General features: G+C 39.2%; 1 protein-coding gene across 8 annotated transcripts in view; it reads left to right on the forward strand.

The window, feature by feature from the left end:
• The window catches only part of MTHFD1L (methylenetetrahydrofolate dehydrogenase (NADP+ dependent) 1 like), a 214,307-nt gene that overhangs the window by 30,400 nt on the left and 166,293 nt on the right, over positions 1-17,614 (forward strand). For all 8 annotated transcript variants that reach the window (XR_009558776.2, XM_030853176.2, XM_060283680.2 and 5 more), the window contains 3 exons: positions 2,072-2,160; positions 3,704-3,801; positions 6,531-6,704. Coding sequence is in view for 7 of the 8 variants with exons in the window: in XM_030853176.2 (XP_030709036.1) it covers positions 2,072-2,160; positions 3,704-3,801; positions 6,531-6,704 (361 nt within the window). In the remaining variant the exon portion in view is untranslated. The remainder of the gene's footprint in view (positions 1-2,071; positions 2,161-3,703; positions 3,802-6,530; positions 6,705-17,614) is intronic.

Raw genomic sequence — 17,614 nt, forward strand, 5'->3', positions numbered from 1 at the left:
ATAGTAGAAGGAAAAGAAAATAACATACTAAAAGCATTGCTGGAATTCTGATAACTCTTCTTCAAAAAGAGAAATATTGGTCCCTACAAGATTCTCCTAAAGTTTGAAATATGAGTGTATGTGTCTTTTGTGTTGTGTTTTAAAGTCTTCATTTGTTTTAGCCATGTTCTGTTTTATGCAAGACAGTGGCTAAGAGTATTGTAGAAATTATTCACTGTGTAATTCTGTAGGTGAAATAGTCTTCATTCACAGGGGTATTTGTGATTTATTCCTGTAACATGCATTTATAAGTTGAGATCACATCCTAGAATGTAGCTTTTTCTTATTTCTCCATCATTTAAAGATAGAGGTAAGAAAGAGGGAAGCATATTTCTTTTCCTTAGTGGCTGGATAAGAGCTTCAGGTCAGATCTCTAGTGGTTCAAAGAAAAGAAAACAAATCTCTCTCATTCTCTAGATTCTTGGCTTTTGCCTAAATATGATTTATAAAACTGAAGTGTTGCTAATCTTTAAACAACACCTGAGGGATGTGATTTTCCAACACCCTTAATACATTTGACAATAGAACATTACAAAACACTTAACTTTTGTTTCTTGCAAAGAAATTCCAGGAAAATGGATAATTTAAAAGTAGAGTGGTCATGGACTTCCCTAGTGGCACAGTGGTTAAGAATCCACCTGCCAATGCAGGGGACACGGGTTCGACACCTGGTCCAGGGAGATGCCACATGCCGTGGAGCACCTAAGCCCGTCTGCCACAACTACTGAGCCTGCGCTCTAGAGCCTGTGAGCCACAACTACTGAGCCCATGTGCCACAACTACTGAAGCCCTCGTGCCTGGAGCCCGTGCTCCGCAACAAGAGAAGCCACGGTAATGAGAAGCCCTCGCACCACAAGGAAGGGTAGCCCCCGCTCGCCACAACTAGAGAAAGCCCACGTGCAGCAATGAAGACTCAACGCAGCCAAAAATAAATAAATAATTTTTTTTTTTTTTTAAAGTGGCGTGGTCCAATATATACACTACCAAATGTAAAATAGATAGCTAGTAGGAAGCAGCCGCATAGCACAGGGAGATCAGCTCAGTGCTTTGTGTCCACCTAGAGTGGTGGGATAGGGAGGGTCAGAGGGAGATGCAAGAGGGAGGGGATATGGGGATATATGTATATGTATAGCTGATTCACTGTGTTATACAGCAGAAATTAACACACCAGTGTAAATCAATTATACTCCAATAAAGATGGTAAAAAAATTAAATAAATAGATAAATAAAGAGTAGAGTGGTGGAAAAAGAAGGAAATAGTTTCTTACTTCAAAAAAGTTACCATTAGCAATGTTTCTCTTCTCTAAGAGAGGATGTAGACTAAAGCATTTTACATGTATGTTTACTTTTCATAAACTTCCTAAGTGCCAACCCCAATAGAATTCTTATAAAATGCCTCTGTGGTTTGAAATCCAGGTAATCCTCAAAGTTAATGCCCTAAGATATAATTTCTCAGTTTAGATGGAAAATTGGCTCTGTCACTTTTATGACAGGGATTTAAAAAAATTATCCAAGAAAGCCTGATCGTTCACAGAACACTTTAACTAGCTTGTCCTATAGGTGTTTTAGTCCTCCTTTTTATATAGGGTTGGCCAAAAAGTTTGTTCGGATTTTTCCATAAGATGTTATGGAAAAACCCAAACGAACTCTTTGGCCAACTCAATACTTTGTATTCATACATGAAATTGCTTTGATTTTTTAATTTATTGTATAAACATGCGTACGATATGACAAGCACTTTACATTACCATATCACATTGAAATCTCACAAAACTCTACAAGGTTGAACAACATTAATTAACAGGCCCAGAGTCACAATTGCTAGTAAGCGGTAGAGGCAAGACTTTAAAGCAGTCAGACTCCAAATATGTGGCCCAATTGAGAGCCCCAGGGCTGTGCCAGGACCTACCTGGTAACCTTTCTGTAGCTGTGCCATGACATCCTAACTTGCTTGGTTGGAAACGAGAACATCATTCAGCATCCTGGCATTTTACAAGGAACAATATGCTGAAAGTCTTTTTTTTTTTCCCAGGGAAGCTTGGATGCAGTTCTCCCGGTGTCCATGGTACTGGTCCCATCGCAGAAGACGTGGGTCTCCTTGCTGCCGCTCTGCGGATTCAGGTTTGTCTGACACAGGTTTTGAGAATTTTTGAGTTTGGAGCTTCAGTGAATAGTTGCTAACATTTGGAAGTGTTTTCTGTTTAGCAGACACAGTGTCAAACACTTTACAAACATGATGTCATTTAATTCTCAGAACAATCCTGTAAGATAGTGTTATTCCCATTTGATAGATGAGAAGATGGAGACTTGGAAAATTTAAGTTACTTGCCTTTGGTCACATGACAAGTATGGGGCAGGGACACACATCAGGGTCCTCTATTAGTTATCTATTGATGTGTAATAAATTACCCCCCAGATTTAGCCATTTAAAACAACAAACATTATCTCAGTTTCTCTGGGTCACATGTTTGGAGCCGCGTAGCTGGATGGTTCTGGCTTGGAGTCTCTCATGTGGTTGAAATCAAGATGGCGGGGCTGTAGTCATCTGAAGGGCTTGACTGGGGCCAGAGGAGTCAAGATGGCGCCCTCACATGGCTGTTGGCATGTGGTATTTAAATCCTCTTTGGCTATGGGCAGGATGCCTTTGTTCCTCATCCCCTGGATTTTTCCATGGGGCTGCTCACGATGTGGCAGCTGACTTCCCCCAGAATGAGGGATCAAAGGAGAGAGTAAGGAGGAAACTGCAGTAGGTTTTATGACCCAGTCTCCAAAGTCACATGCCACCACTTCCTCTTTTCTTCTTTGCTAGAACTGAGCCACCAATGTAGTTCACAACCCAGGGAAAGGGAATTGGGCTCATCTCTTGAAGACAGGAGTGTTAAAGAGTTTGTGGACATCTTTTTGAACCACCGCTATCTGTGTGACCTAAAGCCCAAGGTCTCCGGCTCCCCACTCCTGTGCGCTAGGCTGGTGCTGAAGTCTGCAGTGAGGGTGCCGGCCAGCAGAGGCGTTAAGTAGCAGTAGAGAAACCTGAGCCTCTAATTAAACAGAAGCAGGTTTTAGTTCATTTCTTTCTTAATACATGCAATACCCAATTAAAAATTTTACTTCAAAATGGGACGTAGTGCATTTCTGTAAGGCATCTGTGTTACATTGCAACTAAAGGCAAATATTATTTCTGTATATATATGTGTGTGTGTGTGTGTGTGTGTATGTATGTATATATATATGTGTGTGTATATATATATGTGTCACTGATAATTCGGTTTGCTTGTTCTATTATATCAACTGTAGAAGGATTATGCTTGCAATGGTGCAGATTTTTGGTGAAGCTGGGCATCCCAGCTAGCCTGTCATGCATTCTCATGTTTCCCTCATTTTTCTTCTCTGAGGTGATGCTATAATTGTAATCCATGTACTTGTTGCCTTTAGTGAATACAAACTTTAATAGTACTTGTATCGCACATTTTCTTTTTCAAGAAAAATCTGCACATTTAACTACATGTGAATAAAATTAGTCCTGGTGTTCACTTGGATTACTGTGCAACTTATACTCCTTTTCATGACAATATCCCTGAACGATATTCGATATTTTCATAGTTTAGATGTGTAACCTGTCAGCTTTTACTTTTCTAACATGCTTTCCTTCCTATCCCTATTGAAGAACATGGTTAGTAGCAGAAGGAGGTGGTTCCGTGAGCAGCAGTACAGGAGGTGGAGACTTCACTGCTTGAAACTTCAGCCTCTGTCCCCCGTACCAAGGTATTCAGGTGATTTGTTTATCCTGACATCGGCTCACCAAAGTGCCTTAGATACCCAAAGTTACCCGTTGGTTGGGGGCACAACTTGTGGTGTTATGGCTTTGATGGTGGATAATTTTCTCTAATCAAATTGTGGCACTATTTTTTCTCTTTTTTCTTTTTCTTTTTTTTTGGGGGGAGCCACGCTGTGCAGCGTGCAGGACCTTATTTCCCTGACCAGCGGTCGAACCATGCCCCTGGCATTGGGAGCGCGAAGTCTTAACCACTGGACCGCCAGGGAAGTCCTGCTGCACCATTTTTTTCTGTCATTTAATTCCTCCAAAATTAAATGATAATGAACATGTTGACCATATTCTGTCAGTTCTAAGATGTAGATTTTTTTTAGTTTCTGAAATCAGGATGCACCTTATTGTCAATGATGTACCCTGTATTCAGTGGCAGTGTTTTTTCTTAAAATAATGGTATCTTAGATTTGACAGAATACGGTAATGTCATATTTGGAATACGCTTTTCAGTGTTAGAAATGCCCAACTCACACGTCAGCTTGATCTTCAGGGCCTTGTAGGTTTCTACGCTGCGGGTAAATGACCAACCAAACCAAACGCCATTAGACGTGGGACCGGAGCTCTGCCTTCTTCAGAACGTGGTGGTATCTGCTCTCTTGACAGGACACTCTGGGAGGGTCCAGATGGATATTTTCTTCAGCGTGGTATTTAATGAAGTGTGAAGTGTAAGCTACATATTCCCTCTGTATAAATTTGGAAATACAAACTGCAGGACAGTCTCAGCATGTGATTTTGGAACAATTCGCTAGATAAGCTATCTGAGCCAGACAAATGCATTTTCCAGCCTCGTAGTGAATCCCCCATGGCCACCCCTCCTCCTGTGAATTGGCCCAGTCCCCTTCCTACAGGACGCCCATAAGTCCAGCGCTTAACCAGGTGATGCTGTCTGCCAGCATGGAATACACAGGATGTAGGAGATAACACCACCCGGAATTGACTCATTTTTCACTTGATAACCAGTTGCTTTTCAGAATTGACCTCTGTTTCCTTGGGCCACAGCCCAACACTAAGTTTCGATTATACCCACCAGGCTGGTGAAACCCTCCAAGCTATGTTTTCACACCTCAAATAGACTAAACGTCTTAGTTATCTTCTGTGTTCATTAATACATAAATTCCAAGGAATGTTCTTTGTAATATCATCCCTGTAGTTGTGCAATCTGTTTCATAAAATAGTTTTTGAGGTTACTTATGTTGTTATAGAACCTTCATATTTAAAAGTCAATGAGTGAATTCTACTTACAGAGAGCTGAAAAAAAATTGAGAAGGATTCAGCCAAATTGTGTGCAAATCCAAATAAATTCCACTTGGCGGGAAAAGCCCCTAAATTGCTTAACCAAATTTGATTCCTGCAGCCACTGGGGAAAGAAAGGCAGGCTGAGGAGTTTATAAATCACTCAGAAAATCAAAATGATGTCACCATCACTCTTCAGCTAGTGAAGAGAAAACCGTGGAGGTTTTGCAAGAGTAGGCTCTTCAATTTAGGAGATTGTGGGAGGAGAGAAACAGAAAAAAAAAGGTGTACTCAGGAAGGCGAAATGAAGTGGGAGCACGGACAGTGAAGGCTGGGGTGCAGTTGGTGGGGGAAGAATCAGAAAGGACAATGTAGGTGGACCTGGGGAAGGGGTTACCTAGCTGCAGGTACAGAGCTCCGCCCACATCTGGGCAGAGGCACCCTTCCCCCTCTCCCGCTCTAGTGGGCATTGGAAGTAGGTTTACTGTTACCTCTTGCACCAGAGTCAGGCTCCATGGGGTCATGGAGGAGAACATAGGGTAGTATGAGGACTGAGAGATTGTCTGCGGAAAAAATAGAGCAGGGGGCTGCCTACCAGTGGAGAGACCGCTGCCCCGCAAGATAGGGGCCCCAGGGTGAATCAGGAAACTGCTGCATTGTCACACATCAGCCCTCAAGACCAAGTCACAGACCGACGGAGGGGCCAGACCCCCGAAGAAAGAAGCGGCTGAGCTCAGGAGCCCCAAGAGGCTCTCTCTGAGAAGTCTTGATTTTCACAGCACTCCTGTTAAGATGAGCGGCAGCTTGCACATCTTAACCAGTGAAATAGAATAGTTGAGTTGTTTGCCCAGCGACACTCTGGAGTTCCTAAAATTTCCTGTGTCTGAAGTCGAGCCTCGGGCACTAGCTCCATTTACCGACAGTTATGTAATTAATGAAATATTTTGAAATACGATTTTTGACTTGAGAGGGAAAATATGGACACAGATAAAACAAAAGAGTATTTCCACATTTTTGAATTGCCAAGAGACACATGTGGCTAGCCCAGTAATAAAGCATTATGCAATAAGCCCTCTATTCCTGGTTAAGGAATTCAACGATGACCCATAAAAAACACTGTGCTCTATCGTGGAGTTATCTTGAGGGGTGGCCTTTGGACACATGGTAATAATCCATCTCCTTTCCTATGGCAGAGGTGTATCCTGGCACCTGGGAAGAATTCTGGAATCTTTAAGAGTTGCTTCTCTATCTAAAGCAACGTACCGTTTTCTTACGCACTTTAATTGTTAGCAGTTGTACTTAATCCTACTTGGGAAAAAGGACCACAAAGCCATTGGATCTAATTGTTGGCATGGTGTACGGCTGTTTTCTACTCAAGCAGCGACCACCTAAGCTGAGCAGACTCTCTTACCTCTTATGTTTCCCCACCCAGTGATATCGAGATTTCAAGAGCACAGACTCCAAAAGCTGTGGATATCCTTGCCAAGGAGATAGGGTTGCTTGCAGATGAAATTGAAATCTATGGCAAAAGCAAAGCCAAAGTCCGTTTGTCCCTGCTAGAAAGGTTAAAGGATCAAGCAGATGGAAAATACGTCTTAGTTGCTGGGTAAGACTACTTTTAAAATCTCTTTTACTGAGAAGACGTTTATAAAACTCTCTTCCCTGTTTGTATCTGTCACCACACCCCTCAAATCCATCCTCTTCTCCACCCTGACATTATTTTGTCCATTTCCCTTGGCCGTCCTTCATTTGACATGAGGTAAGCTTTTATTTTCAGTGTAAAACAAATGAGTCTCCTCCACAGAATATACAGTGTAACGAGTTCCTAATCCAGGACTTCGCTTTTTGTTTCCCATATTGTGTTTTGATCACCCTGGTTCTGCCTTGGATTTTTCATTTCGCTTTTCATGATAAAAATTAAAGTAAGAATTGAAAGCAAAATATTTTGAGCTGAATGGGTTGTTTTCCTACTTAGAAATAACATTGGAAAATGAACGGATCATTGTGTGAGACTTAGACTTTTCGATTAGTATCCTTAATATTTATGAATTTGCGTTACAAAAACTCATCTCTCTTTCTTGCATTTCAGAATTAATATTGGGCCATTTACATTTGTGTTGCTCGTTTTACAAAAGGCAGATGCACAGTTTTTGTGAAAAGGAGCCATTTGCTTTATTTTGCCTCTTTTTTAAAAAAAGAAATACATTCATCAGCTGAAAAACAATAGAAAACAAGGGATTTCAAATATTTATTTAATGTGAGCATTAGGAGCATGCAAGGGAGCATTAGGAGACTGTATAACTTCCTTTGTTGTCTTGAAATGTCATTGCATTGACTTACTAATGATATATAGGCCAAGGCTTGGGGCACAAAACCCTGTTTGTTAACAGGCAGAGACATTTTTGTAACTGGACCTGACTTATAGTTAGCTTGGTTTTTACATATCTGATTATTCATGTAAGTGCTTTATTTCTTTTTCTGGTTATAAAAGTCATGCATACTTGTAAAACTATTTGAAAAATACAGAAAGTAAAAACAAGAAAGTATAAACGGCTGTTCACATTTGAGACCATCTTGACACAAAGGCAGTCTGTCATAAATGAGATCATTGTACACATGCTATTCTGTAAGCAACTTGATTATTTAACAATATGTTGTATACCTAGCTCCATGGGAGTCAGGATAGAGCTACGTTATCATTTTGCATGACTACCTGACATGCTACTGCTCACATCCCAGATTCTTCAATGTGCTGGGGGATAGGGCTTGGGGGGGTGGTAAAAATGCCTGGGATGAGGGTGGGTTCCATTCTACACATCTTCCCAGCACCAAGAAACATAGCTGTGGCTCAGCCACTGATAGTAAAGCATGTTTCTCATTCTTCTTCAAGTGTATTAAGGCAGAAAAAAGGTTTGAAGATATCATAGAGATGTCCCACAATTTATTTAACCAGTTCTCTATTGATGGGCTCTCAAATTGTTCCCCATCTTTGGCCATTATAAGCAGTGCTGAAATTAACAACCATGGGCATGCATATTTGTGCATTTATCCAATAATCTGCTTAGGAACAATCCCTAGAGATGAATTCAATTTTTCATACCTACAAATAAAGATAAAACTACAGATAAAGCAAGATAGCATCCATAATATCACCTCTTTAATGGTATAATAATTTCTTCATATCTCTTCCCCTTTTTCCTTTAGCCTCCCTCTGCCCCCCCACCTCACCCCCCATCCCACCCCCCAGCTCCTCTTTCCCCATCTCCTTCTGTTACTGTTTTCTAAGAGAGATGGACAGCTAGAGTCATTCGGTGGCTGTGTTTTTAAGGAATTCATACCTTGCTGCAGCACCTCTGTTGCCTGTGGCTTAAACCTCTCTCAGACTTCCAGGTTCACCGCAGCTGGATTCCCAATCCTAATGGGATGCTCTTCAGCCTAGGACCCCAGCCCTGATGTCCCCATAACTGAGCTGTAGGAAACCTCTTTGAGGGGAGATGTGGCCTCACCTGAGACACCCTCTGGGGGGGTAGATCTGTGAAAGGAGCTGGCTGACGGCAGGGGGTGGGTACTCCTGGGTCCCAGAGTCTGGAGGAAACATCTAGTCGGTCAGTGTTGCTTTTCTGGAAGTGTGCTTCACGCAAGTTTGTTTACAGTAAATAAATTAACTCTGAGACATTAATAACTGCAGAAGTAAATTTAGCATCTTATCCACAGATTTGCTTCCCTTCTTCCAGGATTTAGGTGCTCTTGGTAAGTGGGTTTGCTGGTTTTCTCACCCTGTTTAAGGTAGGAAGAATTAGGAAAACTCAGGAGGATGTGATCTCAGTTTACGAAGGATGAGCCATGCAGCCATTTTTCACATGGAAGGGCTGTGATTTACTGTTTTGGGCTTGTCAGTATTGGAAATAAAAGCACAAATCTAGACAAGGCCCTGCCCTTCACTGGGAACACAGAATTGATACTTGTAAAACAAAACCTGTGATGGTATTGTTATCAGATTCCAAACCTGAAGTCATAACCTGGCCTCCAGCCACATGCCAGAGAGTGACCTCCAGCCTAGCCGCCTAGATTGCCACTACGTGTTGGTCCATACCCAGTAGAACATCATTCCACTCTGTCTCTGCTGGCTTTTATGTGTGTAACTGATCGGAAGAAGCCAGGCTGCCATGTCATACGTAGAAGCCAAAATTAAACCTGAATTCTCAAGTACAGATTTAACCCAAGGACGTCAACAGTTCTTTTTCTGAAATTGTGGTATAAATTCCCTTACATAACGAAGACCTATGAAGGAACAAAAATCAAATTGTGTTGCTTTCACCTGCATTGAAAAAGAAGCTGGGGCTTCCCTGGTGGCGCAGCGGTTAAGAATCTGCGTACAAACACAAGGGACACGGGTTCGAGCCCTGGTCTGGGAAGATCCCCAATGCCGCAGAGCAGCTAAACCCGTGCGCCACAATTACTGAGCCTGCGCTCTGAGCCCGCGAGCCACAACTACTGAGCCCGCGTGCCACAGCTACTGAAGCCCGTGCGCCTAAAGCCCATGCTCCACAACAAGAGAAGTCACCGCAATGAGAAGCCCACGCACTGCAACGAAGAGTAGCTCCCGCTCGCTGCAACTAGAGAAAGCCTGCGTGCAGCAACAAAGACCCAATGCAGCCAAAAATAAATTTTTAAAAAAAATAAATTTTTTTTAAAAAAGAAAAAGAAGCTGCGAGGGTAGGATTTTGAGATGTATATATGCATCTGTCTCAGAGCTTGGAGGTTTTTAGAAAAGACATATAACAGTGTATTCTATAAGAGAGGAATGAACTCCCCTCACCAACACAACAAGAGATATTTTTTAAGTGTGTAAACTGCCTTTGTTACCTAATCTTTTGATAGCTGGATGTTTGAAATCACTTTAAAACAGCAAAACAATCATTTATAATCTAAAATGAAAACTTCATTTGAAATAAAATCACCTTTAATTTTTGTCAGGTCAGTTATGGAAAAGTGACATTATCAAGCCCTTATACGCATGGTTGCAGCTTCTTAAGAAATATGAATTACCCGTCCACATAATTCAAAAAGAGTCATGTACCACAGTGTTTATTGCAGCACTATTTACGATAGCCATGACATGGAAGCAACCTAAGTGTCCATCGACAGATGAATGGATAAAGAAGATGTGGCACATATATACAATGGAATATTACTCAGCCATAAAAAGAAACAAAATTGAGTTATTTGTAATGAGGTGGATGGACCTAGAGACTGTCATACAGAGTGAAGTAAGTCAGAAAGAGAAAGACAAATACCGTATGCTAACTCATATATGTGGAATCTAAAAAAAAAAAAAAAAGTTCTGAAGAACCTAGGGGCAGGACAGGAGTAAAGACGCAGACGTAGAGAATGGACTTGAGGACATGGGGAGGGGGAAGGGTAAGCTGGGAGGAAGTGAGAGAGCGGCATGGACATATATATATACACTACCAACTGTAAAATAGATAGCTAGTGGGAAGCAGCCGCATAGCACAGGGAGATCAACTCGGTGCTTTGTGACCACCTAGGGGGGTGGGATCAAGAGGAGATATGGGGATATATGTATATGTATAGGTGATTCACTTTGTTATAAAGCAGAAACTAACACACCATTGTAAAGCAATTATACTCCAATAAAGATGTTAAAAAAAAAAACTCAAAAAAAAAGCAGAACTCAAAAAAAGAAAAAGGATGTGGTACATATATACCACAAATAAAGATAAAATATTACTCAGCCATAAAAAAGAACGAAATAATGCCATTCATGACAACATGGATGGACCTAGAGATTGTCATACTGAGTTAAGTAAGTCAGATGGAGAAAGACAAAAATCATATGATATCACTTATATGTGACATCTAAAAAAAAATGATACAGATGAATTTATTCGCAAAACAGAAATAAAGTCACAGATGTAGAAAACAAACTTGTGGTTACCAGGAGGGAAAGCGGGTGGGAGGGATAAATTGGGAGATTGGGATTGACACATAGACACTACTATATAAAAAATAGATAAGTGATAAGGACCTACTGTATAGCCAGGGAGCTCTTCTCAATACTCTGTGATGACCTTTATGGGAAAATAATCTTAAAAAGAGTGGATATATGTATATGTATAACTGATTCACTTTGCTGTACAGCAGAAACTAACACAACATTGTAAATCAACTATACTCCAATAAATTTTTTTTAAATAATAAAAAAAAATAGATGGCTAGTGGGAAGCAGCTGCATAGCACAGGGAGATCAGCTCTGTGCTTTGTGACCACCTAGAGGGATAGGATAGGGAGGGTGGGAGGGAGACCAAGAGGGAGGGGATATGGGGATATATGTATACATATAGCTGATTCACTTTGTTATACAGCAGCAACTAACACAACATTATAAAGCAGTTATACTCCAATAAAGATGTTAGGGAAAAAAAGAAATATAAATTACCAGTCCATTAAATGATTTTTTCCTTTTTTCTGAAAGTTTTTTTTTTAATCTGAAAATAATATTGACCCATTGAATAAAAATTTAGCATAAAGAGAAGTAAAAAGAAGGAGAAAACGAAATCTCTCATTACACAGAAGTATTCAAAATTTTTATATTTCCTTCCAGGATTGTATCTCTGCATCTGTCCTTTTTACACATTGAGATCATGCCATAAATACCATTTTGTGTCCTGCTTTTATCCCTGAATACTATAACATAAGTCTTCTCTCATGCTTTAGAAGAATTCAAATGCCCAAATAATTTTTCAGTAAAGCTAAATAATAAAATATTATTGCACGTTTGAATTCATGTATAAATGTGATTTGAATATATCAACAGTGGGATTAAAATATAAAACCATGGGATTAAAAAAACCTTCTACTATTAATAACCCAAATGCAAAACAGATTAATTCATTTTAAAATGCTATTCTTCAAACTTCAGAATTTCTTATTCCATCAGAATCATCTGTATTTCATCAGCTACACTTCACATGGTATTTACACCTACACATCACTTTATTTGCTCTGCCTGACAAAATGAAAAGTATTGGGAATTGTTCAGGGAAATATGCCAAAAGAATCTTAGGGTCTCCTGAGTTTTACATATTTTCCTAGTTACACTAATGAAAAGGAATTTGTTTGAGAACTTGACTCGGAGTGCAGCTGCAGGGCATTGAAAGTGTATGCCGAATGGGTCTCCATCCACCCTTTACTGATTTCCATGCAAAAGTTTTTAGAATTTTTCTGAATCGCTTGGACCCAGCAGTTAAAAAAGAAGCCCAAATTCAAAGTGTGAACAGACTGAATTTCATATTAAAGGAAAATATTCACATCACTATTTGTTTCTCTAGAGTGCCAAATACCTGATTTTATTTTAGTTTATTTTTTAATGTTACAAACCATTTTGGTCAGTGTAAAAATAACTTCTTTTGATTCTTCTAAGATTGTGATTTTCTGCCTTGTGCAACTATCTAAATATCTGTGAGTTTTCTTCTAGTTACTTTAGTTGCAGAGCAGAACAAAGGTATTTACAAGAGGCCAGGGACTTTGAACTATTTGCCTCAGTCAAGTGTAATGGGAAACAACAAATGGACCATGGTTATCCTTTTTTTTTTTTTTTTTAATGAACAGACTATTATTTTTTTAATGACTTAGGACAAGCTTTACTAATTGTTTTTTTTAACATCTTTATTGGAGTATAATTGCTTTACAATGGTGTGTTAGTTTCTGCTTTATAACAAAGTGAATCACCTATACATATACATATATCCCCATATCCCCTCCCTCTTGCATCTCCCTCTGACCCTCCCTATCCCACCACTCTAGGTGGACACAAAGCACCGAGCTGATCTCCCTGTGCTATGCGGCTGCTTCCCACTAGCTATCTATTTTACATTTGGTAGTGTATATATGTCCATGCCACTCTCTCACTTCCTCCCAGCTTACCCTTCCCCCTCTCTGTGTCCTCAAGTCCATTCTCTACATCTACGTCTTTATTCCTCTCCTGCCCCAGGTTCTTCAGAACCATTTTTTTTTTTTTTTTTTTTTAGATTCCATATATACGTGTTACCATACAGTATTTGTTTTTCTCTTTCTGACTTACTTCACTCTGTATGACAGACTCTAGGTCCATCCATCTCACTACAAATAACTCAATTTCGTTTCTTTTTATGGCCGAGTAATATTCCATTGTATATATGTGCCACATCTTCTTTATCCATTTATCTGTCTATATGCACTTAGGTTGCTTCCATGTCTTGGCTATTGTAAATAGTGCTGCAGTGAATATTCTGGTACATGACTCTTTTTGAATTATGGTTTTCTCAGGGTATATGCCCAGTAGTGGGATTGCTGGGTCGTATGGTAGTTCTATTTGTAGTTTTTTAAGGAACCTCCATACTGTTCTCCATAGTGGCTGTATCAATTTACATTCCCACCAACAGTGCAAGAGGGTTCCCTTTTCACCGCACCCTCTCCAGCATTTATTGTTTGTAGATTTTTTGAGATGACCATCCTGACTGGTGTGAGGGGATACCTCATCGTAGTTCGGATTTGCAATTGTCTAATGATCAGTGATGTTGAACATCCTTTCATGTGTTTGTTGGCAATCTGATATCTTCTTTGGAGAAATGTCTGAGTCTTCTGCCCATTTTTGGATTGGGTTGTTTGTTTTTTTGTAGCTGAGCTGCATGAGCTGCTTGTAAATTTTGGAGATTAATCCTTTCAGTTGCTTCATTAGCAAATATTTTCTCCCACTCTGAGGGTTGTCTTTTCGTCTTGTTTATGGTTTCCTTTGCTGTGCAAAAGCTTTTAAGTTTCATTAGGTCCCACTTGTTTATTTTTGTTTTTATTTCCATTTCTCTAAGGGGTGTGTCAAAAAGGATCTTGCTGTGATTTATGTCATAGAGTGTTCTGCCTATGTTTTCCTCCAAGAGTTTTATAGTGTCTAGCCTTACATTTAGGTCTTTAATCCATTTTGAGTTTATTTTTGTGTATGGTGTTAGGGAGTGTTCTAATTTCATTCTTTTACATGTAGCTGTCCAGTTCTCCCAGCACCACTTATTGAAGAGGCTGTCTTTTCTCCACTGTATATTCTTGCCTCCTTTATCAAAAATAAGGTGACCATATGTGCGTGGGTTTATCTCTGGGTTTTCTATCCTGTTCCATTGATCTATATTTCTGTTTTTGTGCCAGTACCATCCTGTCTTGATTACTGTAGCTTTGTAGTGTTGTCTGAAGTCTGGGAGCCTGATTCCTCCAGCTCCGTTTTTCTTTTCTCAAGATTGCTTTGGCTATTTGGGATCTTTTGTGTTTCCATACAAATTGTGAAATTTTTTGTTCTAGTTCTGTGAAAAATACCGTTGGTAGTTTAATAGGGATTGCACTGAATCTGTAGATTGCTTTGGGTAGTAGAGTCATATTCACAATATTGATTCTTCCAATAAAAGAATATGGTATATCTCTCCATCTGTTTGTATCATCTTTATTTTCTTTCATCAGTGTCTTATCATTTTCTGCACACAGGTCTTTTGTGTCCTTAGGTAGCTTTATTCCTAGGTATTTTATTCTTTTTGTTGAAATGGTAAATGGAAGTGTTTCCTTAATTTCTCTTTCAGATATTTCATCATTAGTGTATAGGAATACAAGAGATATCTGTTCATTAATTTTGTATCCTGCTACTTTACCAAATTCATTGATTAGCTCTAGTAGTTTTCTGGTAGCATCTTTAGGATTCTCTATGTATAGTATCATGTCATCTGCAAACAGTGACAGTTTTATTTCTTCTTTTCTGATTTGGGTTCCTTTTATTTCTTTTTCTTCTGTAATTGATGTGGCTAAAACTTCCAAAACTATGTTGAATAATAATGGTGGGAGTGGACAACCTTGTCTTGTTCCTGATCTTATAGGAAATGGTTTCATTTTTTCACCATTGAGAACAATGTTGGCTGTGGGCTTGTCATATATGGCCTTTATTATGTTGAGGTAAGTTCCCTCTATGCCTACTTTCTGGGTTTTTTTTATATAAATGGGTGTTGAATTTTGTCAAAAGCTTTTTCTGCATCTATTGAGATGATCATAAGGTTTTTCTCCTTCAATTTGTTAATATGGTGTATCACATTGATTGATTTGCGTATATTGAAGAATCCTTGCATTCCTGGGATAAACCCCACTTGATCGTGGTGTATGAGCCTTTTAATGTGCTGTTGGATTCTGTTTACTAGTATTTTGTTGAGGATTTTTGCCTCTGTGTTCATCAGTGATGTTGGCCTTTAGTTTTCTTTCTTTGTGACATCTTTGTCTGGTTTTGGTATCAGGGTGATGGTGGCCTCGTAGAATGAATTTGGGAGTGTTCGTCCCTTTGCTATATTTTGGAAGAGTTTGAGAAGGGTAGGTGTTAGCTCTTCTCTAAATGTTTGGTAGAATCCCCCTGTGAAGCCATCTGGTCCTGGGCTTTTGTTTGTTGGAAGATTTTTAATCACAGTCTCAATTCAGTGCTTGTGATTGGTCTGTTTACATTTTCTGTTTCTTCCTGGTTCAGTCTTGGAAGGTTGTGCTTTTCTAAGAATTTGTCCATTTCTTCCAGGCTGTCCATTTTATTGGCATATAGCTGCTTGTAGTAGTCTCTCATGATCCTTTGTATTTCTGCAATGTCAGTTGTTATTTCTCCTTTTTCATTTCTAATTCTATTGATACGAGTCTTCTCCCTTTTTTTTTCTTGATGAGTCTGACTAATGGTTTATCAACTTTCTTTATCTTCTCAAAGAACCAGCTTTTAGTTTTATTGATCTTTGCTATTGTTTCCTTCATTTCTTTTTCATTTATTTCTGCTCTGATCTTTATGATTTCTTTCCTTCTGCTAACTTTGGGGGTTTTTTGTTCTTTCTCTAATTGCTTTAGGTGTAAGGTTAGGTTGTTTATTTGAGATGTTTCTTGTTTCTTGAGGTAGGATTGTATTGCTGTAGACTTCCCTCTTAGAACTGCTTTTGCTGCATCCCATAGGTTTTGGGTCATTGTGTTTTTATGTCATTTGTTTCTAGGCACTTTTTGATTTCCTCTTTGATTCCTTCAGTGATCTCTTGGTTATTTAGTAGTGTATTGTTTAGCCTCCATGTGTTTGTAGTTTTTACAGATTTTTTCCTGTAATTGATATCTACTCTCATAGCACTGTGGTCGGAAAAGAAACTTGATGCGATTTCAATGTTCTTAAATTTACCAAGGCTTGATTTGTGACCCAAGATATGATCTGTCCTGGAGAATGTTCCATGAGCACTTGAGAAGAAAGTGTACTCTGTTGTTTTTGGATGGAGTGTCCTATAAATATCAATTAAGTCCATCTTGTTTAATGTATCATTTAAAGCTTGTGTTTCCTTATTTATTTTCATTTTGGATGATCTGTCCATTGGTGAAAGTGGGGTGTTCAAGTCCCCTACTGTGATTGTGTTACTGTCGATTTCCCCTTATATGGCTGTTAGCATTTGCCTTATGTATTGAGGTGCTCCTATATTGGGTGCATAAATATTTACAATTGTTATATCTTCTTCTTGGATCAATCTCTTGATCATTATGTAGTGTCCTTCTTTGTCTCTTCTAAGAGTCTTTATTTTAAAGTCTATTTTGTCTAATATGAGAATTGCTACTCCAGCTTTCTTTGCTTTCCATTTGCATGGAATATCATTTTCTATCCCCTCACTTTCAGTCTGTATGTGTCTCTAGGTCTGAAGTGGGTCTCTTGTAGACAGCAAATATCTCAGTCTTGTTTTTGTATCCATTCAGCCAATCTGTGTCTTTTGGTGGGAGCATCTAGTCCATTTACATTTAAGGTAATTATCAATATGTATGTTATATTCCCATTTTCTTAGTTGTTTTGGTTTCATTATTGTAGGTCTTTTCCTTCTCTTGTGTTTCTTGCCTAGAGAAGTTCCTTTAGCAGTTGTTGTAAAGCTGGTTTGGTGGTGCTGAACTCTCTCAGCTTTTGCTTGTCTGTAAAGTTTTTAATTTCTCCATCGAATCTGGATGAGATCCTTGCTGGGTAGAGTAATCTTGGTTGTAGGTTTTACCCTTTCAGCGCTTTAAATATGTCCTGCCACTTCCTTCTGGCTTGCAGAGTTTCTGCTGAAAGATCAGCTGTTAACCTTATGGGGATTCCCTTGTGTATTATTTGTTGTTTTTCCCTTGCTGCTTTTACTATGTTTTCTTTTCATTTAACATTTGATAATTTGATTAATATGTGTCTTGGCGTGTTTCTTCTTGGAGTTATCATGTATGGAACTCTCTGTGCTTCCTGGGCTTGATTGACTATTTCCGTTTCCATATTAGGGAAGTTTTCAATTATAATGTCTTCAAATATTTTCTTAGACCCTTTCTTTTTCTCTTCTTCTTCTGGGACCCCTATAATTCTCATGTTGGTGTATTTAATATTGTCCCAAAGGTCTCTTGAGATTGTCCTCAATTCTTTTCATTCTTTTTTCTTTATTCTGCTCTGCAGTAGTTATTTCCACTATTTTATCTTCCAGG

The sequence above is a fragment of the Globicephala melas genome, chromosome 14 (assembly GCF_963455315.2).
Source record: "Globicephala melas chromosome 14, mGloMel1.2, whole genome shotgun sequence".
Lineage (NCBI taxonomy): Eukaryota > Metazoa > Chordata > Mammalia > Artiodactyla > Delphinidae > Globicephala > Globicephala melas.